Source organism: Aquarana catesbeiana, linkage group LG04 (genome assembly GCF_042186555.1).
Source record: "Aquarana catesbeiana isolate 2022-GZ linkage group LG04, ASM4218655v1, whole genome shotgun sequence".
Taxonomy (NCBI): domain Eukaryota; kingdom Metazoa; phylum Chordata; class Amphibia; order Anura; family Ranidae; genus Aquarana; species Aquarana catesbeiana.
Window position 1 is genome coordinate 329,944,923 of NC_133327.1, and position 21,642 is coordinate 329,966,564.

A 21,642-nucleotide genomic window follows, 5' to 3' on the forward strand; every position below is an offset into this window, starting at 1 on the left:
GATTGTGGTCTGAGAGAAGCATAGGTTCTATATTTGCGCTTAAGAGGTATGTTAAATCCGCTTGCGTGATGAAGAAATAGTCTATTCTAGAATACTTATTGTGTGGTGGGGAGAAATAAGTGAAATCTTTGGCATTGGGGTGCAGTGTGCGCCAGGCATCGTGTAAGGTCAGGGTCCTCAGTTGTATCTTGAGAGCTCTGTATGATGTTGAAGAGCCCCTTGAGGTATCTTGGGAGCGGGTAAGGGCCAGGTTGAAATCTCCCCGTACAATAAGCATCCCTGTTTTAAATAGGGTGAGGGCTTGAAGGTAACTTGTTGCTTATTGGGGGCGTAGCGTTGGATGCATGGTAGGCTGCGGGGTATAAGTGATTGCTAAGTTTGGGGATGTTATCAGAGCGGAAGTGTCTCTTGTAGAAACACCACGTCTGTTAGTTTTTTGTAGGGTTAGAAATAGTTGAGACTTGATTTCGGGGATGTTTAGTCCTCGTACATTTTAGTGAGTATAGCTTGACCTGGGGGTGGGGGCTTGCGTTACCGCAGTCATGATCGCGCAGGGGGTAGCAGAGTGCGGAAGGGCTTGTGAGAGGGGAGGGTTCTCAAAGGCTTGGAAGTGGGATGGGTAAGGCTGAGGAAGGCAATTTTAGGAGAGAAGCTCTCCCTAGTAATACACCGAAGAAAGTGGGGGCCTGCTCACTCTTCAAGAGAAAAATAACGGTTAGATACAATGTATAGCCAGTGAGTGCTGGTCCGAGGGTGGCAAACACTTTGCTATACCACTGTGTGGGGGTTGGTAAAGTCCTAGCGAGGTAGATTCACCCGGATCCGCCCGCTGCCATCGGGTGGTGTAGCGAGAAAGTGGTGGTGGTAAGTGGGAAGGCATTCTCTATCATATTTAGATCAGACTGGTGTTAAGGCTTATCGTGTTTAGCAGTATTAGCCGAGAGGGGGGTCTTACCTAAGTCAGTGTCAGCAATTAGAAAATCTTTTGCATACAAGAAATCAACTGGACAACTTATAGTGTATTAGTATAATCTGGGGGTCATTCCATTGGCAACTATCTCCACAGAATGGTGTATATATGAACCAGTAAACATAAACAAAAAAGTAAACAACAAGAAAAAAAGAAAAACATAGTAGGTATAACAAACTAAATATACGTAAGTACCTCTAAGACTCGCATGGGATGCTGTCGTAGGGCTTTTTTTTTTGGTCCCATAACCTGCAGTAAGTTAAGGGGGCTTGGGTGGTATTATGCCCTCCTAAGGTGTGTTGCGATGCTACCCCTAAGGTGGGCGTGGTATTCACATCCCCTGCCGCTGCCCCTAAAAGGTGCCTTAGGTGTTGCAAAGTAGAATAAGTTCACTATCCACCAAATGTTTAGGCGTGTGGGGGGGCCTCTCCAGTTAGTATTAGGGTGTACCGTGCCCCATATCCTTGTGCCTGCTAGTGTTTGTGTGCAGGATTATCCAGGGATTTTTGTACTCCCGAGGGTGGAGGCTAGTGACTGTTGCTGTGGTCAGCAATCTGATCTATAGGGGTGAGCTTCGTCTCTTATCCATAGAAAAAACCAAAAAACCTCATCAGCGGGATATGTTCTCCCCCCTCCCCTTCATGTACCAGAGAGCCCTGCCGTTTCTGTGGGCAACATAGCCCAATTAACTCTTATGCAGGGTGCATATAAACTGAGCCACTGTCTATAGACCATATTGGAGTAAGGATTCCCCTTCTATGGGTTAATGTAACATTGCGTGATGCACAATCATTTCATGTGAACTGAACTGTGGTGCACACTGGGGCGCCCGTGCTGTTTGGGAAGTGAGCCTTGTACTCTATTAGCTTGGGGAGGTGGGATGTAACGCCATTACTGTCATTGGGATTGAGAGAAATCTGATCCCCATGAGGGTTGAAAGGGGTTAGCCATCAGAACTTATACGGCAGCCCGCAGTACACTGCGGCCGAAAGCCAAATCCTCGGCTGCTCAAACATCCACGTGATAACATTCTGTGAACGTATGCACTGAAGACCAGGTAGCGGCCTTACAAATCTGAGCCACAGATACCTGGTGGCGAAAAGCCCAGGAGGTTCTTGCACCCCTGGTAGAATGAGCTCTCACCCCAAAGGGAGGAGCTTTATGTTTCCTTAGACCATAGGCCTGAGTGATCAATTGACGGACCCGATTGGCAATGAAAGCTTTGGAAGCTGCCTACCCCTTCTTGGGTCCTTTTTGGTAAAGCAAAAAAGTCTGATTCTCTGATCTCCGCAGATCTAGAGAAATAAACCTTGACTGCTCGGACAACGTCCAAAGAATGCAGTCTTCTCTCTTCCGGCGGACGAGGCTGAGAAAAAAGAAAGCAAAATAATGTCCTGATTTAAATGAAAGGCCAACACCACTTTTGGCAAAAAGGATGGAACAGGTCGTAACACAACTCTGTCATGGTGAAGGATCGAGTACGGCTCCCTGCATGAAAGGGCCGCCAACTCCGACACCCTTCTAGCCGAGGTGATGGCCTTCAGAAAGGCTAGCTTGTGTGACAGCAAGTCTAATGGAATTTCCTTAATAGGTTCAAATGGTTGTTACTGTAGCACAGACAGCACCAAGTTCAAGTCCCAAGGACACGCAGGTGACCTAATGGGGCCCAAACTTGACCTCTGATTGTACTCAAAGCCAATTTGATTTTCACAGCTGATTGTAGAATAGAGAGAATTCTCCCAATCACATATTTCAGAGGATGCCATTTTCTGGCTTCACACCAAGCAATATAAGTCTTCCAGACCTTATGATAAACCTTCCTAGTGATGGCTTTTCTAGCATTCACTAGAGTAGACACCACTGGTCCCGAGATGCCACGGTCCTGTAACACCCTGGCTTCAATAGCCATGCCGTCAAATTTAGAGACTATAAATTGGAGTGGAATATAGGACCTTGAGACAGTAGATCGGGGCAACGTGGAAGCATCCATGGCCCATCTATTGTCAGTCTCACAATCTCCAGGAACTAGGGCCTTCTGGGCCAGGCGGGTGCCACCAGAATGACTAGAATCCCCTCTCTCTGAATCCTGCACAACAAATGTGGAGGGAGAGGTTTCAGAGGGAAAGCATAAACCAGGGAGTACTGGCTCCATGGAACTATCAGAGCATCTGCTCCAATTGCCAGAGAATCGCAAATTCGAGACACAAACTGCTGTAGCTTGTTGTTGAACCTTGATGCCAGTAGGTCGACCTCTGGCCATCCCCAACGTTGGCAAATTTCCTGGAACACCTCTAGGTGTAGGGACCATTCCCCCGGGCAGATTTGCTGGCGGCTGAGATAATTTGCCTTCCAGTTCTCTACTCTCGGGATATGGACTGCTGATATTATTGGCACATGTCCCTCTGCCCAGGCTAGTATGTAGTTCACCTCTTTCAGAGCTGATCAACTCCTAGTACCACCTTGGTGGTTTATATAGGCCATTGCCGTGGCATTGTCGGACTGAACCCTGATGGGACAGTACTGAAGCTCCACCTTCCAGGATCGAAGGGCCAGACCTACTGCCCGTAATTCTAGGACATGGATGGGCAGGGTCTGCTCTGCTCTGTCCCTGATCATTTCCCCTGGGCTATGAGCCCGTCTAGGGTTGCTCCCCAGCCTGAGAGACTGGCATCTGTAGTCAGTACTCTTCAAGTTACCGGGGGAAAGGATTTTCCCTTTTGCAGGTTCTGATCTTGCAGCCACCAGTTTAGGCTTAAGCATGCCTGAGGAGATAAGCACATTGGATAATGCAGGGCTTTTCTTCCTCTGTTCCAAGCCAACAAGATGTCTTGTTGTAAAGGCCTGGAATGGAACTGGGCATAGGGTACTGCTGCGAAGGAGGATACCATCTTCCCTAGAAGACTCATACAGAGCCGAATAGAGGGTTGTCTGGTGCCCTTTATCGGACACACCTGATCTTTCAGGGCACAGATCCTTACGGGTGGCAATAATATGCTTGCTTGGACAGTGTTTAGAATTTAGACCTAAATGTTTTAGACTTTGAGCTGGTCTCAAGGCTGACCTTTTGGTATTTATGATCCAGCCTAAGCTTTTCAAATACCTCACTGTGTATATTATGCTCTGTTCTAGAACCGGTTCTGAGTAATCTCTGAGCAGGAGGTCATCCAGGTACCCGAGCACCATAATCCCTTGGGCCCTTAAAAGACCAGTACTGGTGCTAGGACCTTTGTGAACACCCATGGAGCTGTAATAAGCCCGAAGGGTAGAGCCACAAACTGAAAATGAAGTTCCTCTACTGCAAAACGTAGGAACATCTGATGAGGCTGAACGATGGTTATGTGTAAGTACGCGTCCTTTATATCGATGGAGGCTAAAAGGGAGCGGACAGACTCCATCCGAAAGGATTGTATCAATAGATACTTGTTCAGTGATCTTAAGTCCAGAATGGGCCTTGTGTCCCAGTTTGGTTTCTGAACCGTAAACAGGTTTGAGTAGAACCCTGTGCCCTTTTCAGGCACCGGAACCTCTACAATCACTTCTTGATGCGCTAGATGATTTAGTGCCTGAAGCAATACGTTTATTTTTGGAGGATCCGAGGGAACGCTGGATCTTAGAAACCTCTGAGGGGGCACCCCCCCGTAACTCCAGCTTGTAACCACGAGATATAATTGAGGTGGCCCACTGGTCCTGAATTGTTGTTTTCCAAATGTCCGCAAAGTGCAGCAGCCTCCCCTCCACTCAATGGAGTGGGGGCGTCCCCTCAAAAGGAGGGCTTGGTGATGGGTTTAGAAGAATTTTTGACCCAGGGGTTTTTCTGGTCCTGGCCTTTGCGTCTTGCCCTTGGCGCCCTGTTGGTGGCGGAACCGCCCTGACACTGAGACATTTGAGGAAGCAGTCCCTGGGTTTTTAAATGAGGGACGTTTGGTGCTTTTCTTCACAGGAAGTACAGAACTCTTCCCTCCAGAAATCTTTTGGATATATTTGTCCAAGTGATCACCGAATAAATGTTCCCCCTGAAATGGGAAACCTGACAAAAATTTTTTTACAAGGAAGCTCGGCTGATCAGTTCTTAAGCCATAAACGTCTGCACATAATAATAATAATACATGCGTTACCTCAGCACACAATGGTGTTAACAGGGCCTAGAGGCCCAAACGTGATGAGGCTATTTTGTTTTATAGGTCTTTGTCAGTTTTCCTAAGGGTTACTACTACTATCACTGCCTTAGCCATTGGGTAAACAAGTGCCTGAAAACCTAAACAGATGGTAAGTCTGTGAACCTAAGCAAAAAAATTGCAATTTGTTCAACTCCATTATTTAAACGCAATTTTAAAAAGCTCATGTAAATCTAGAGTGTGTTTTTATTAAAGTAATAGTTAATTGTAGTAAAAAAAATGGGGGGGGGGGGTTTATCAGAATCTGGAGCAGCTGTGCATGGCAATCAATCGGCTTCTGTTTTGTTTTCAAAGCATAACTAAAAGAAACTGACGATCGAGGCTGATTGGTTGTGCATGACAGCTGCTCCAAATTTTGTCTGCTCCAGTTTTTTTTTTTAAATCCCTTCCCCAGCCTGCTTCCATTGATTGAAGCTCTGGCAATGCTAGTATCTAACCTTAAGGGTTTTTTTTTTTTTTTTTTTTTAATCTCCACAATTCTTTTTTGTTTTTTTTACAGGGAATTAACACTGTTCTGGAGCAAACTACAAAGAAGGGTTGAGCCATCTATCCAAGTGTATCTGGAAATATGTCGCCAACTTTCTCAGCTGACAAAAACCGTGTATCATATCTTCTTTCTAATCAAAGTTATTCAGTCAGAGGTAAGTATTATATTACACATAGCTAGAATAGAATTTCATGTATTTCACCCCTGTCCTGGCTGTACTTCCTGCGATGCTTGGCTCTGGTTGCCAACGTAGTTTGCCCAGTAGTCCGAGGATTTGAAATCCCTGCTCTTCTCCCTCTTTTCTGTGCAGCGCTTCCCAAGAGACCAGAGTGATTCTGATTTATCAGTGCCCCCACAGTGAATCACTCTGGTCCATCCAAGGATCGCGCACAAAGAAGAGCAGGGATTTCGAATCCCCAGACCACTGGATGGGCTTCATGGTCCCTGACAATTCAGCATCCCCGGAGGTAAGCATAGTGGGGGAACTAAGGGGAATGGTGTTTATGGTTTCATTTTTTTCTTCTAAAGGTGAAATAACACTTTAAATTATTGATGGATTTTAATACACACAAAACCAAATCTAACTTAAAAATGTGTTTTTAGATTGTGTTTTATTTGTAGATATTTGTTGCAGGCAGATGCAAATCTTTCCTGGGCTACAAGGAAAATAGATCCCAAACCCAGAGGTTTTTACATGGTTGTGATTTGTATAAACAGGTCTTCAGAGTAGATTCAGAGAGGACCTGTACTGAGATGTGTCCACGAAGGCTAGTCATCAGTTTTGCGAGTAGGTCGCCTGCAGCTGCTCTTTTCCCCTATTACAAATTTACAATGACTTGTTCTGTACGGTCTATAGAACCAGCCATCTTGGCAAAGGAACTCGGCGTGGCACAATAGTGACCTAACCAAATCTATAATTCTTGATACTGGCAGTCAGGGGCAGGAAGTGTCTTAGAGCTCATATTGAAGGTACAGAACAGAAGTGCTACAGCAGACACGGTCGCAGTCAAATGTCAGGAAGTGCACTGATTTTGTTCAGGAGAAATTCTAGACAAATTGTCCAAAATTTCACAATTATTACTTAAATATACAAAGTAAGCAGTTTAATAGGTCCATGTGCACCTGCAGTGGCATGCAGAATTCTAGATATGTTTATTGTATAGCATTGGTCAAATGGCTTTTACATTTTTAATTGAAGCATGAAACCTAGCTTCAAAAAGGTTCAGAATAGAATACCTAGAAAAGGGACCCAAAGCTGGTTTTAGTTGTGAACCATGTTGCCTGTACATCCTTTTGTTGGTTGTGCATGTATTAAAAGGAAAATGTACAGTTTTTAAAAATGAAATCTATAGCTCATACATTACTTTTATCAATTTTATTGATGAATCCTATAGTACATTTGACAGTCTGAACAGCATACACGTGTACATTTGCGCAGTAGTTACTAGTGAGAAATTATATTGTATAACATAAGCAGAGCCTCCATGACCATGTGTTAAATGCAGAAGCAGGCTGTTGGTTCTGCTTTTAGTGTATGCAGTTTAAAAAAACAGTAGCATTTCATATCTCCATTGAGTATAAGAGAAAATATAGCATTTTACAGTTGTCATCACAGTAGGACTGAAACAACTAATCAACATAATCACTATTTTTATAATCAATTAGTTGGTCAGCCAGTTAGTTGGCCTGCATACAGAATGCATTATTTACATATCAGGAAATACAGTGCAGCACACATACAGCTCAATACACCGTCCATACATGTCAGTAAGTGCCTGAGAGCTTAATGTGTAAGGAGCAACGCCTCATGGGACATGTAGTCCTGGGCAGGAGAAGAGTGAGTTAAAGTGATTCTAAAGGCAGAAGTTTTTTTTTTTTTAACCTGAATGCATTTTATGCATCAAGGTAAAAAGCCTTTTGTTACCCCGCACCCCCCCCCCCCCCCCCCCCACCCCGTGGGAAAGAGCAGCACTGCTCTTTCCCACCATACAGAACTCATGCAGCAATGGAAGCCATTGGCTCCTGCTGCTGTCAATCACAGCCTGTGAAGAGGGAGCAGGGGACAGAGCCGAGGCACACTGTGTGTGTTAACAGATGCACACAGTGCAGCTAGGGATCGAGCCCACTCAAGTACCCCCGTAGCAAGGGGCTTGCTATAGGGGCGCTCTGAAGGTTGGAGAAGCCAGAGGTGCTGGTGGGGGACACCAGAAGAGGAGGATCATGGCTGCTCTCTGCAAAACCATTGCACAGAGCAGGTAAGTATGACATGTTTGTTTTTAAAATAAAAAAAATCTGTTTACAATCACGCACATTTGTGACAGCAGGCACAGGTAGCTTGTATCAAGCTTACCTGCCTATGACAAGGCAGGCAAGTCTGTCATGCATATTATTCTAATATAGTCCTGTCTGAAAATCTGCAAAACGGTGTTGGGTCTTTTTTTTTTTTTTAACTTTACCCATAACTTGTGATGAAAAACAATGTTCTTTAGCAAGAAATATATACATTAATAATTATGCCAACAAAATGAGTGTGTTGTAAATTGCCTCCAGCATTGCTCCTGTTTCCTCTTGCTGTAGGCTACCATTTTGCTGAAGCCCAGAGCCCCTGAACAGCAGTAAATAATAAAGTGAAACTAAACCCATCAATTTAACAGTTTAAAAAAAATGTTCCATTCCTGGAATGTGGGGATTGCGAACTGTCACATTTGCTTTTGTCCTCAACCAAACTATCAAACCATCAAATGACTGGTGTCATAACCAGTCAGGTGCACCACCATGGCAGTTGCAGATCAAACAGAAGCAGTTTACTTGGCTGTGAAGTTTAGGAGGGTTTAATTACGCTTTAAGGCTGCTTTCACACTGGGCGTTAGTGGTAAAGTGCTGCCAGTTTTAGCGGCACTTTTCAGCCTCTAGCAGTGCGCTTTTAACCCCCCGGGTACTCACACACACTGCAGTGGCTTCAGAGGCGCTTTACAGGTGTTAAGACACCTGAAAAGCGCCTCAGTGTGAAAGTAGCCTAAGGCTGTCAGTAGATTGACCTCTACAATTTCAGCAGTGCTCTAAAAATAGAGAGCAACTGAACATATGCAGAGCAGGGAGAGACAGTGCATCACTGGATTTTAAACAGTATAGGCACTTATTTTTAATGTTTTACATAGCTATACCTGCAAAAGGGGCCGGCCTGAAGTGATCTAGCAGGATTTAGTTTTCTGACTAATTATCATAAAAAAGTGATGGTATGTACCAGATTCAACCTATAATAATATATATATGTGTGTGTGTGTGTGCGTATATATATATATATATATATATATATATATATATATATATATATATATATATATATATATATATATATATATATATATATATATATATATATATATATATATTCTCTCCTGTTATTCTGAGTGGATTAGATATTTTGTTTTCCAACCATATAGCTGGGTATTTATATTTTCCACTGTGTATAGAGTAGATATTCAAGAATAAATTGTCTTTTTAAAAAGTAATTAAATTATACACCACACTTTTTTGAGGTTTTTGATTAATCAAAACAATAATCAGCCAACTAATCGATTTTATAAAAATCTTTAGTTGCAACCCTACATCGCAGCAAGAGTTTGAGGTAAATCCTCTGAGGACACTTGTTCCCTTAGGTAATAGTTATCCAAGAGGGGGTTTCCTCTTGCTTTCTGTTGTGTCTTAAGGACAGGAAATGCGGGGTAATCTCACTAAAAGGGCAAGAACAAACAGTACACTGACAGATTTTATTGTGCTTTGTCAGGCAAGCATGCTGGAGAGTATTAACATACTGTGTGTAAAGTGATACTAGAAAACTATTAAAAAAAATTTAAGCACAAGTTTAATGCTCCACTGTTGATTTAAAGTAACCTTAAAGGGTTTCTTTTTTTTTGTAAGTAGTCCTGAACCTATTCTGGGGTCCTCTGCCACCACTCTCAGCTTCCCCTCTTCATGTGACAACATAGGAAGCTGCATCCTATGGTGGCACATGCCGGGCTATGTGCTGCCCCCATAGATGGACGCAACTTGACTTGACCTCGCCCTGCACTCTCACTTCACATTATTTGATTGACAGCAGCAGAAACCAATGGTTCCTGCTGCTCTCAGTCAAGCTTGTGAGAGAGGGGAGAGAAGACCGGTAGCATTGCACAGCTCTGAATAGATACAGGAAATTTGTAGTAAAAGGGGGGCAGCAACTGGAAGCCTTTTTACCCTAATGCATAAAATGCATTAAAGTGTAAAAAAAAAAAAAAAAAAAAAAAAAAAAAGCCTTTACAGACACTTAAAACCTAAAATTTGCTTAATGGGTTTTAGGTACAAATAAACCTCCTATAGAATCATGGATGAATGTTCAGGGAGGTAATCTGAAATTTATCACAATTTTAAGAAGCTGATTATGTAGCGATCAATTTATGATTTATGGAATATCTTCCTTCTGCTGCTGTTTGTCCAGAAGTCTTTTTTTTTTTTTTTTTTTGCTATATGAATGGGGAGCACTTTGTGTTTCAGATATTCTCCTCCACACAAATGCCATTTTTGTTTCCTTTAAAAATGTGTGCTAATTTAGTAATATTTTTTTTTTTGTCATGTTCCAGACTGAAGCTGCAGGACTTCCAACCTGTATTGAATTGTGTGTCCGAGCCCTGCGTTTAGAGTCAAGTGAAAATGCCAAGGTTAAAATCTCTATCTGCAAGACAATCTCCTGTTTATTACCCGATGATCTGGAGGTTAAGAGAGCCTGTCAACTCACTGAGTTTCTTTTGGAGCCCACTGTGGATGCATACTATGCTGTTGAAATGCTATACAATCAGCCAGACCAAAAATATGATGAGGAAAGTCTTCCTGTACCAAACTCACTGCGGTGCGAACTGCTGTTGGTCTTGAAAACTAGATGGCCTTTTGATCCAGAGTTTTGGGATTGGAAAACTTTAAAGCGTCAATGCCTTGCTTTAATGGGAGAACAGGCATCTATCGTGTCTTCTATTGATGAGTTGAACGATAATGAAGCATATGATCAAATGGATAGTTACCAGGAATTTACAAAGGATGCTACAGAAAATGGACTTGAAAGTTTTGATGCTCCACCTATTCAGGAGGTTTACAAAGAAAAGAAAAAAAAGAGACCAATTAAAAAAATGAGAGAACATGGATATGTTTCGGCACGATTTAGAAATTGGCAAGCTTATATGCAGTACTGTGTGTTATGCGACAAGGAGTTTCTTGGTCACCGGATCATCCGTCATGCACAAAAACATTGTATAGATGGCATCTTCAGCTGCCCAATATGTGCAAAACAATATACCACTAAAGAAACCTTTATTCCTCATGTAACATTGCATGTTAAGCAATCCTGCAAAGAGAGACTGGAAACCATGAAACCTCTCAAGCGATTGCCAAAGTTACCTAAAAAGGAGCCTGCTTGTAAGAAACCAGAAACCGTTACAAAACAAGAGCGGCAAGTGAAAAAGAACACTTTTTACTCGGATGACTTTATAGTTTTCAACGATAATGACAATTCTGATGAAAATGATGACAAAGATAAGTCTGGGAATTTTCACCCTGAAAAAACAGTCAATGAGTTCCCCTGTCCTGTACAGTTTTGCAACAAGGGATTTAAGTATTTCAAAAATTTAATTGCACATGTGAGGGGGCACAAGGACAGTGAGGAGGCTACACGTTTCCTTGAGATACAAAGTAAGAAAGTAGTTTGCCAATATTGCAGACGGCAGTTTGTTAGCCTGACTCACTTAAATGATCATTTACAAATGCATTGTGGAAGCCAACCATACATTTGCATACAAATGAAATGCAAGGCAAGCTTTGAGACTTACACGGACTTATTGGCACATCGAAAGGAGCATCGACATTTTAAAGCAAAATGCATGTTTCCCAACTGTGGGAGAATATTTTCTGCCGCCTACATGCTTTTTGACCATGAAGCACAACACTATAATACCTTCACATGCAAGCATGCTGGCTGTGGGAAGATCTTTCGTTCTCAGCTTCAGTTAGAACAGCACCTGAGTGAGCATGCTACTGAAACCACACTGCCTGAGTCCAGTAAAAGTGGAGCGTTGACTCAGGTGACAAAGACTGGTGTAAACATTGTAGGTGTTAAGTTTGAAGAAAAACTGCTGCCATGTGGTAATGTGAACATTAACATTAAAGTAGAGCCAGTACACTCTGCAATAATTTCAGGTTCTGTCATATGTAAAGATGCTGGTGTACCTGAAAAGCCACTGCAGTCACAGAAAAGGACAGCTGTCGGAAGCTGTAAAGTAAAAAATTCCAAACATTTAATAGACCAACTTATCACGCCACCAACTCATGTTCTACCCGCTAAGAATTTGCTAACTCAGGTTTTAGCGTCACCATCCCATGCTCGCAATATACTACCTAAGGCTGACTTGTTGGCTTCCACTGCTTTTCCAGGGGATTCAGGAAGTTTTAAACTGCTACCTGTGCCCGTAGGCTTCCATGATCTATCAAATCAAAACAAACTGCTTCCAAGTGGAAATATAGACAATGCCAGTGAAACACAAAAGATGGCACTCCCTGGATTTAAAGTCCAAAATTTGACTTTGTTTCAGGATGGGAAAAACAGCTGTCAGGAAAACTCAAAGAAAGCTCAAAGTGGTGTTTTGAGTACAGCTAAAAGTAAACTGGAAAGTCAGGAACAAATAAATAGTATAATGCCATTTAATGTACACAACCAAGCTAGCCAACTGTGTGAAAATAATCTCATTCTGTCTGGTTATGAAGAAAATTCTAAATCTGAAAATATTTTATCATTGTCCCTTGAAACAAGCAATGCACTCTCAAATGTTTTGCCACCTGTCTGTGATGCCTCAGTCACCCCTGTTGCACCTGCACCAACTGAAAGGTTTAAATGCAATGTTGAGGGATGTACAAGAATATATAATTCTGTTCAGAGCATTGGTAAACACATGAAGAGTACTCACCCAGAACATTACGATTCATTTAAGACAGAGCGCAAGAATAGAAAGAAACACAAACCTGGAACACCATTACCACCTCCTGATCATGCTACTTATTCCTTACTCCTGGGACCAGATCTCCCAAATAACTCCATCCAGCCTCACTTACAAGGTACTGCAAACCACAACTTCTGTAATCAGTTGCAACACCTTCCTAATTCAGTCTTCCCAACACATCTTGAAAACTTGGTGAATCCATTACTCAATCCTGTAGAAACTGTTATGACCCAAGATATATCCAAAAATGTTGCAGAAACACTGTTGAGCACTGAGGTTGGAAATCTGAATAATACTGGCATGACTTCGCAAATAGAAGATTTGGCAAAAGTCTTACCCATGAAATTTGAAAATGGATCTGATCCATTTTTGCCAATGCCAACAGAGAATGATCCTTTGCCAGTTATGTCCTCCCTTAGTGGAAGCACAATGTTTTCTCAACTGGGCGGAAATGCAGACCATGTTCTCGCTGGAAGTGAAGCTCCAAATTCAGTGTTCATGAAAGAAGATGTTGACACAGACGCATCCTTTTCCAAACAAGTTGACAGCACAGACATGGATGCAAGCTTCAACTTAGAGAAATCATCTAGCATGCTTTCAAACTCTCCAGACAAAAATGCCGCAACTAGCGGGCCAGCAAGAAATAAAGAGAAAAGAGTCAAGCATAGCCCTCGTGCAAAATTTCCTGCAATTATCAAAGATGGCAAATTTATTTGTAGCAGATGCTTTAGAGCCTTTACTAACCCACGGTCATTAGGTGGTCATTTGTCAAAACGAGCGGTTTGTAAGCCACATAATGATTATGGCATTTCCCCACTACTTTCACAGGGAGATGGACAGCCTTCTGTTTTGGCAAGCATGATTCTTTCATCTAGTCCAAACCAAAAAGCACAAATACCACCACAGCAGACTTTTAGTCCCGAAGTGACGGTTAAACCTGAACATTTTCTTTCATCTGGCCAGCCTGGAAGTGAAAGTGCTCCATATATTACTACAGAGTTTTCACATCCCAGTATATCCAGTTTTAGCCCCAAAGAGAATAAAGCAAATACTATCAAACAAAGTTTTGTAGACCCAGAAAATGATCCTAACAGACAGCTGTCTTCTAATAGTATTTTGAATGGCTGTGTACCCTGCACCCCACAAATGAATTCAACCGACCCAACAAATATTGTCGAAAGGCATGCCCAAACAACCACTTCCAGTTCACAGGCTATTCCGAGCTTAGGGACCCTTCATTCCAACAGTTCTGTTAAAATACATGTTCCTGGCGGAGAGCCTTTAAATACTGGTGGTGATTTATGCCCAAATCCTTCGCTTAATTCAGCTGTGGAAAACCATGATGTACCCAAACAAGTGAGCAGCACTAGAGTGTCAGTAATTAGTGGTCCACGTAGTTCTTGCATAACTGCTGTCAAGAAAAGGAGCAGCACTTCTAAGAAAAAGAAGAAAACTGACACACCCGTTGCAGCTGAGGCTACACATGAACTAGCAAGAAATATTTTGGCAGCTGTGGGAGGAAATCTGCAAATGTCAATGGAGATGCAGCCAAATCTTATGACCTATGGTTCAGAGTTGCTAGAAAATATAGCAAAGAATTTGAGTAATGCAGACAAAGAACTGCTTATGTCTTGTCTAAATGAAAGCATCAAGGCTAGCTCAGAAACACCGGCATTATGTCACCTTGCTGTAAAAGAAGAAAAAAGCAATTTACCAATCCTCCCACCCAACATATCCGAGTGCAAAGACACTGACAAGCTTGATATCCACCAAGACTTCAGAGAGAAGACATTCGATAATTTGAGTCCGGCTGCCACCGAAGTATATACTATTAATAGTAACTCTCAAGAACCTTGCTCTTCTTTGACCCAAAGTCAAATTGCAGCGAATGGTAGTGTAGATGATGAATTACCAGAGGTTGCGCACAACGTAATGTCAGATAGCACTGCTGCTAGCCCACTTAACAAAATGAACATACCTGTCTGCTCAGTTTCCCCAACCCAAGAAACCACCACCATTTATGATGACCAAGTTCTAGAGATCATGAGCCTGGTACAGAATCTTCAGCTTGTGGATGGTGTGGTGTTTGAAAACGTTCCATCAGAAGAGAATTGCACCTCTAGTGAAGCTTTGCCCATAATGTCCAGTGTAATTGTCCCAAATCCAAGTCACAGTCTTGTTGCTGAACAAACCTCTGAAGTATCCTCATTATCTGACACAAACATTGCAAAACCCTTTATTTGCCGAGAGGAGACTTGTAACTACTGTGCAATGACTAAGGATGCTTTATTTAAGCATTATACGAAAGTTCATTATTACACAACTGAAAAACTTGAAGAGATTAAAAAGCATCAACTAAAGTTTGCCCCTTTCAAGTGTGTTGTTGCTTCATGTACAAAAACATTTACCAGAAATTCAAATCTTCGGGCACACTGTCAAGCAATGCATAATTTTACCTCTGAGGATATGATCAAATTAAAAATTAAAAGACACCATGGTAAAAAATCTGCTAGTGAAAGTAACGACTTCTCTTCCCCTGAAATGCCAAACGGAAGCCCGGAAGTGAAAAGGTGTGCAGAGTCATATGATGATACTCAAGGGATCACGAAAATAGAACCTGACGTATTTCAAGAATTGCCACCTGTAAAAGCTGAGGAATCCCCTAAACTTGAAGACATGAGGCCACCTCCTGAATTGCCAGTTATGGAGTCACAACTTGCACTACTAGACCAGAAAAACAAGAGAGGCCCAAAAATCAAAAGAAAACGAAAGGAGAAAGAACTTAAACGCAAAAGAGCAATGCAGAAAGAAGCAAAGTCAAATCAGGGGCCCACTTCTTATAAACCTTATAAGTGTGTTCACCAAGGCTGCACGGCGGCTTTTAGTATACAGCAAAGCCTAATGCTTCATTATCAAGCTATTCACAAGCTAGAGACTCCTAAATTCTCAGGAGAAGATTTGAAAAAGGAGTCTGAGGAGGGAGAGAGTGGCATCAAAGAGTTCCGTTGTACCGAGACAGATTGCTCTCGAATATTTGCTAGCTTTGCTAATTTAATTCAGCATTATGTGAAACTTCATGAGATGATTGCGGATGAAATTGAACATGTAGTTTCTTCAAGTGTAGGACACTTTGACTGTGATCAGAGTCTGTGTACAGCTGCTTTTACAACCTGTACTAGTTACATTGAACATCTTGAGGAAGTCCATGGCTTAAAAATGAAGCAGCCAAAATTTGATGGTGACGAAATGTACAAGTGTGATATTGAAGCCTGTGACCGTGTTTATGCAACACGGTCAAATCTGCTTAGGCATATTTTTCACAAGCACAAAGACAAGCATAAAGAGCATCTAATCAGACCAAGAAAAATGAGTGTTGGTGATCAAGAAAACACAGAAGAGAAAGTTCAGAAGGAAAGACCCAGAGTGCCAAAACAAAAATGTGGCATTTTAGGCAACGAAGTTCCTAAAACTAAGCGATGTAAAGTCAGCAAAATTTTTCGAGATGTCAAAGGGAAATCTGAGCAAATTAAAACTGGACCATTGACTCTAAAATACGGAAAACAAACCTATACATTGAAGGATAAAGATGCTGCCATAGCAGAGTGCCCTGAGAGTAATATGAAACAATACCCATGTATGATACAGGGTTGTACATCTGTTGTTGCTAATGAACACAATGTTATTAGGCATTATAAATGTCACAAATTATCTAGGGCATTCATTGCAAGATACAAAAAATCATTAGTTGTCTGCAGAAGACGTGGTCGAACCATAGCTAAAATTACTCCATCTCCCAGCATAGAACCAGCTAGCCCTACAAAACCAGATATCCAGGAAACCATAGTTTTATCCACTGATACTCAGCAAAAACAATCCCACCAAACTGTACTCGAAAGTGGAGATGAATCCACCCTTTCAACCTCTCAACAGAGTGAAAATGACAAAGATGAGATGGATGAACTCACTGAACTGTTCATTTCAAAACTAAGCAATGAGGACAGCACCAGCTCAGAAAGCCAAGCAAGGGTGTCCTGTGTCAGTAGTGATATCCAGGAAACAAGTTCATGTCAGTCGGAGCCACAAACAAGTGTTGTTGCTGTAAAAAGAACCAATAAACAAAAGCAAGCCACACCAAATAAGAAGAGAAAAGTTGCAACACCAGATATATTGTCTGCTGAATCTAGCAGCCCAGTTAGCTGCGACGAGAATTTAGTTACTGATATTGCTCCTGAGGACCCACCAGCATTTGACTTGAGCTCTTTCAAACCTATGGGATTTGAAGTTTCATTCCTTAAGTTTATTGAAGAATCTGTTGTCAAGGAAAAGAAAACAGTAGAGAAAAGTAATTCAAGCTTGGACACACAGACAGAACAGCAGGAAATTGAGGAAAGGGCACATGTCTCTGAGGATGAAGACTCTGACTCGGATATATATTTACTTTTTGCTAACCCTTTGCAGCTACCTAACCTAGAAAATGTAAAGATTGTTTTAGTTGAGGCATTCAATGACTACATAGAACTTGTTGTGAAGCAGCTCAATGAACTAAAACCTGCTGTGATTCTTAAAAAGCACCCCATTCTGAAAGACGAACCTGTTAGCATTGTGAAGGAACAAAATGCAGACCTTGATAGCAAAACTACATTGTAGGGAGATCCTAGGATATTCAGAATTAATTTTTATTGTGAACTAGAAACCATCAAGCATGCAAATGTATTTTTATGAGTTTGGTTTTTTTTGTTTTTTTTGTTTTTTTTTTTATTTACGAGTGACCTAACATGGCCAAAAAAAAAAAAAAAAAAAGAAAAGTCATGACACAAGTCATGCATAGTTTTTATTCCATTATCCCTATGGGACTAGATGACTTAAATTGTTTATTCAGTTCTGTGTATATATAAGAAAAGTTCAATATTTCTACTGATAAATTGTCCTTTCCACAAATTAACAATTTGTGTACTGTGTGTGATATTTGGTATATTTACCAAGCTCACAGCTCCTGTATAACAATGTACTTGTATATATTTTTTTGGGGTTTCTTTGTTTGCCCTCTGTGTGTTTTCCTTTGTAAATATCACATTAACACATTTGCTGCCTAAGTGTAAACTATTAAATTCACATTTATATTCTGGATGATTTTAATTTGTAATCAAGTGATCACTTTTTTAAAAGTAAATTTGTATTGGAATTACCTTGGGTTGCACATTTTATGTAAATACTTATACAGAACATATATTGAAAGTTTTTATTGTGTAAATGCTTGAAACCTTGTTACTTTTACAGCTTACGTATTTAATGCTTATGACCAGAAATCAGTTTGTGTGGGATAAAAGGGGGTTCTCGGCTTGAAGCTGGAGGTGGATCTCTGTTTCAGACTTACTTTAAACCTATTTTGTACCACTTCAAAAATAAGTGGACACTCCTATTTAGATTATTTTTTTTTTTTGCAAGTTGTTTGTCCAGTCTAAAATGATGATTCTCCTTGGCAGCCATTGTGGATTTTCCCATACAGCAACACTACAACTAAAATATATATTCATGAGATTTTCGTTGATCTCCCCCCCCTTCTTTCCACCATTACCTTAGATCCTTTTGAGACATGTAGTGCAATTATTTTTTTTCTTTTTACATCCACCTTCCATTTCAGTAAGGTGTCAATTGTCAATAGTTAGATGAAAGATGAAAGCAAGCTGTATGACCTTTTTTTTTTTTTTTTTTTTTTTTTTTTTTTTTATTTTTTTCTCCTTTTCTTTATGCCCTAATAAAATGTATTTTCTTGCTAGTTCTGGATTGAATAGTAATTCTTCAGCAACTTACCTCACACATTGTATGTACTAAATTATACTCTACCAACCCCACACACAGTGAGTGAATTCATTTGTATGGTAGGGTGTGTGTATATATGTGTGTATTTTTATGTATGTGTGTATGTATATATAATATACGTGTGTGTGTGTGTATGTATGTAGATATATATATATATATATCTATGTCTTGCTATATAATATTTTTTTTTTTGTGTGTATGTATGTGTGAGATAGAGAGATATATATGTGTGTGTGTATGTGTGTGTATGTATATATATATATATATATATATATATATATATATATATATATATATATATACATATACATACACACATCCTGCTGAATTGGCTAAAATTTGAGCCCTGGACTGCCCCGTCGACACCACATGCCTTGAAGAGGTAATTTTAAAATTGACTCAGGCAGGTGGAAAAGCTCAGCCAAACAGTGTCTGCATCCTAGAAGTTGCAGACACTGTTTAGGTATGCAGGCTGTTGCTGCAGCTGACTGTATACATTAATTGGCAGCAGAGATTCTTTCAACACTGTTTTAGCATGAATAGAGCCATCTATTGATTATTTTCCATTTAGTCTTTCAGCCTGTGTATAGCTATTGCCGCTAAGAAGTAATTAGGAGTCTCTTGTTTTGCGTAAGCCAGAATGGTCTCTGCCTGAGTCTCTTAATGAATAAAACTAGAGTTGTCGGCAATCCCCAGGAAGCACTAATGTTTAGTGTGGGAAGTATTTATCTTTGGGTTTAAATAAATGTTACATGATTGCCATTAAAAGTGATAAAATGTGCTCCTTCAATTTGCTACAATATTCACATGTTTTAAAACCATTTTAAGATTTTGTTTATGCTGAGGAGTTTACACAACTGAAACAGCCATGCAGTGATAGAGATTGGCTTTTTACGTTCTACAGAAAAATCCTACAAAGAGCATTGCCAAATAAAAATATACCGTCTATATGTTAATCATGTAACTATTTGCGGAACTTCCCAAAAGAGGATATATTATAAATAAAGTTTGTTAGATAACATTTTATCATATCCAGCTTTCAGGACTTATAATAGCAATTGTATCTCAGTTGGCTCTTTGTATATTTGTATAGCAGAACAGCAATGGAAAGAAGTATTCGGGCTAAAAGCAGAATATTTAATGAATATTAGTAAATGTCACCCAGCCCTAAAAGGACCATACATTAGATGGATATAACAGGTCACAGGGATTCTTTACATTTTTTTTCTAACCCTGCTTCTTCAATATAGTGGTAAGTTATGCATTTCATTTAGTAAATTCAAACAGTGGTTAATGAGTTTCATTTCAATCTTTAGACAAAGACCAAAGAAAGGCTAGTGATATCCCAACAAAGGCTAGTGATTTTGATGCATTAAATGTTACAAGCCTTGCTGTGCCACATGGTACCTGAATTTCCTTTAATACATTTATAAGCTGACTCCACAAATCTTAGGGTGGATGGCTTTTTTGCAGCACTTCAAATTTATTTTGAATTTAACTTAAACATGTCAACTTTTAGATTGGGCACCAGTAATTAATTTAAATGTGTCAAATTCAATTACCCGATGACATGTAAGTATGGCCACTAGCATTGCTATGACACTATATTTAGTTATAACTGGGGTTTAGGGTTAATGTTATGGAGTAAGTTCCAATTAAGCTTAACTTTGGTAAAACTGCTAAATACTGCTGAAATGTTTGCTGTTTATACTGTAATTCTGTTCAGCCAGTCTTGTGATTTACACACATCTACCACACTGCAGCTGGTAACATCAATTTCCTAATTAAGTTTGCACCCTTGTCACCGCCCACAGCATGCTCATTGGATAATTTAATCAGCATCATCAACCCTGTCCAGTAAGCGGAGGGGTGAAGCAGAAAAGCTAAACCATGAAGTAGCAGTGATCCTTATGGTTGCAGCGACAGGGATCAATCCCAAAAATGGCCGAGCAGAAAAAATATTTTAACAAAGGTAAAACAGCTCACGTACTTTTTCATCAGTCTGTTTAGTCTGAAGTTGCACTTGTAAAGGTTGGGTTTCTGGAAATATGATGTCTTTAGTCTTGTGAGAATTTGTGGGAGTACGCTCATCTTTGCTGTCCTGTCACACAAGCTTGTTGATGTGATTTGTTCATTTGATGCACAAGGCCCATGGTACAATGGTAGGACAAGTTGCAACTAGCAGATGCAAAAGTATACAGAATGGAAAATTGCTACAGGCTGTGGCCTGTCTGTGACTCTCATATGACTAGAACATGTAGGGATTAAAGGATTAGTGGCTAATCAACTGACTTTATTTGCATCCAATTGGTTAACATAAGCACCATGCAGTGGGCATTCAGAATCCTTGTGGTGCAGTGGGTCAGTTTAAAGGTAATGACTTAAGGCACTTTCTTTGCCTATTTATCCAGGTTGAATCACTTTGTTGCCAATATATCCTTGTTTACCCATGCCCAATTTTAACTCAAACACAGTACAACCTTGTATGCTATGTTAACATTTCTGTAAATTTCATGAAACATGTACAGTTATGTGAAGCAATGTATATATTTAAGGTGGTAATTTGTGAAGTAGCCCAGTATTGCCTTAAATAAAATCACATTTCTTTTTTATATTGGTATTTGGTCATTCTATTTTTCAACACATTAATATTGCTTGATGCACTGATTACATTGTTCATTTTAAGACAAGCATGTGTCAAACCTGTTACACCCTCCTCGCTAATTGTGGTGAATTCCTACTTGGGTCGAAGGGGAGGGATTTATTCTGGTACAGCTGTTTAATAGGTTTGGCTGTGGAACTTATTAGGAAGAATATTGAATTTGAGGGATAAATCGAGAATATTTGACAAATGTACCCAACAGCCAGTTGGCTAACATCTTCAGCATTGACAAGAATGGCAGAGAAATATGTAGGTCAGTTTCCTGAAACATTCTAGTTGTTGGGCTGTCTGGCATCAAGGTACAAGTATGCAGCGAGTGAGGTTGAAACAAATTTATACTTGTCCCGAGGAAGTTTCTGAGAATCTTCCTTAACACCTTTACTTGAGATAATTGGCTCCGCCTTCAACAGGAAACACAAACCTGGACAGTAAAAACCCCCTTGGTAGAGGTATAAAGCCTCCACCAACATGCATGAAGGGGGGAAATGAGGATAAACCCAAATAAAGAA

General features: G+C 40.5%; 1 protein-coding gene across 1 annotated transcript in view; it reads left to right on the forward strand.

The window, feature by feature from the left end:
- Window positions 1-21,083, forward strand: part of ZNF292 (zinc finger protein 292) — a 119,909-nt gene extending 98,826 nt beyond the window's left edge. The window contains exons 7-8 of the mRNA XM_073626899.1: window positions 5,645-5,786; window positions 10,252-21,083. Of these exons, the coding sequence (XP_073483000.1) occupies window positions 5,645-5,786; window positions 10,252-17,298 (7,189 nt within the window). The 3' untranslated portion in view covers window positions 17,299-21,083. The remainder of the gene's footprint in view (window positions 1-5,644; window positions 5,787-10,251) is intronic.
- The last annotated feature ends 559 nt before the right edge of the window (window positions 21,084-21,642 follow it).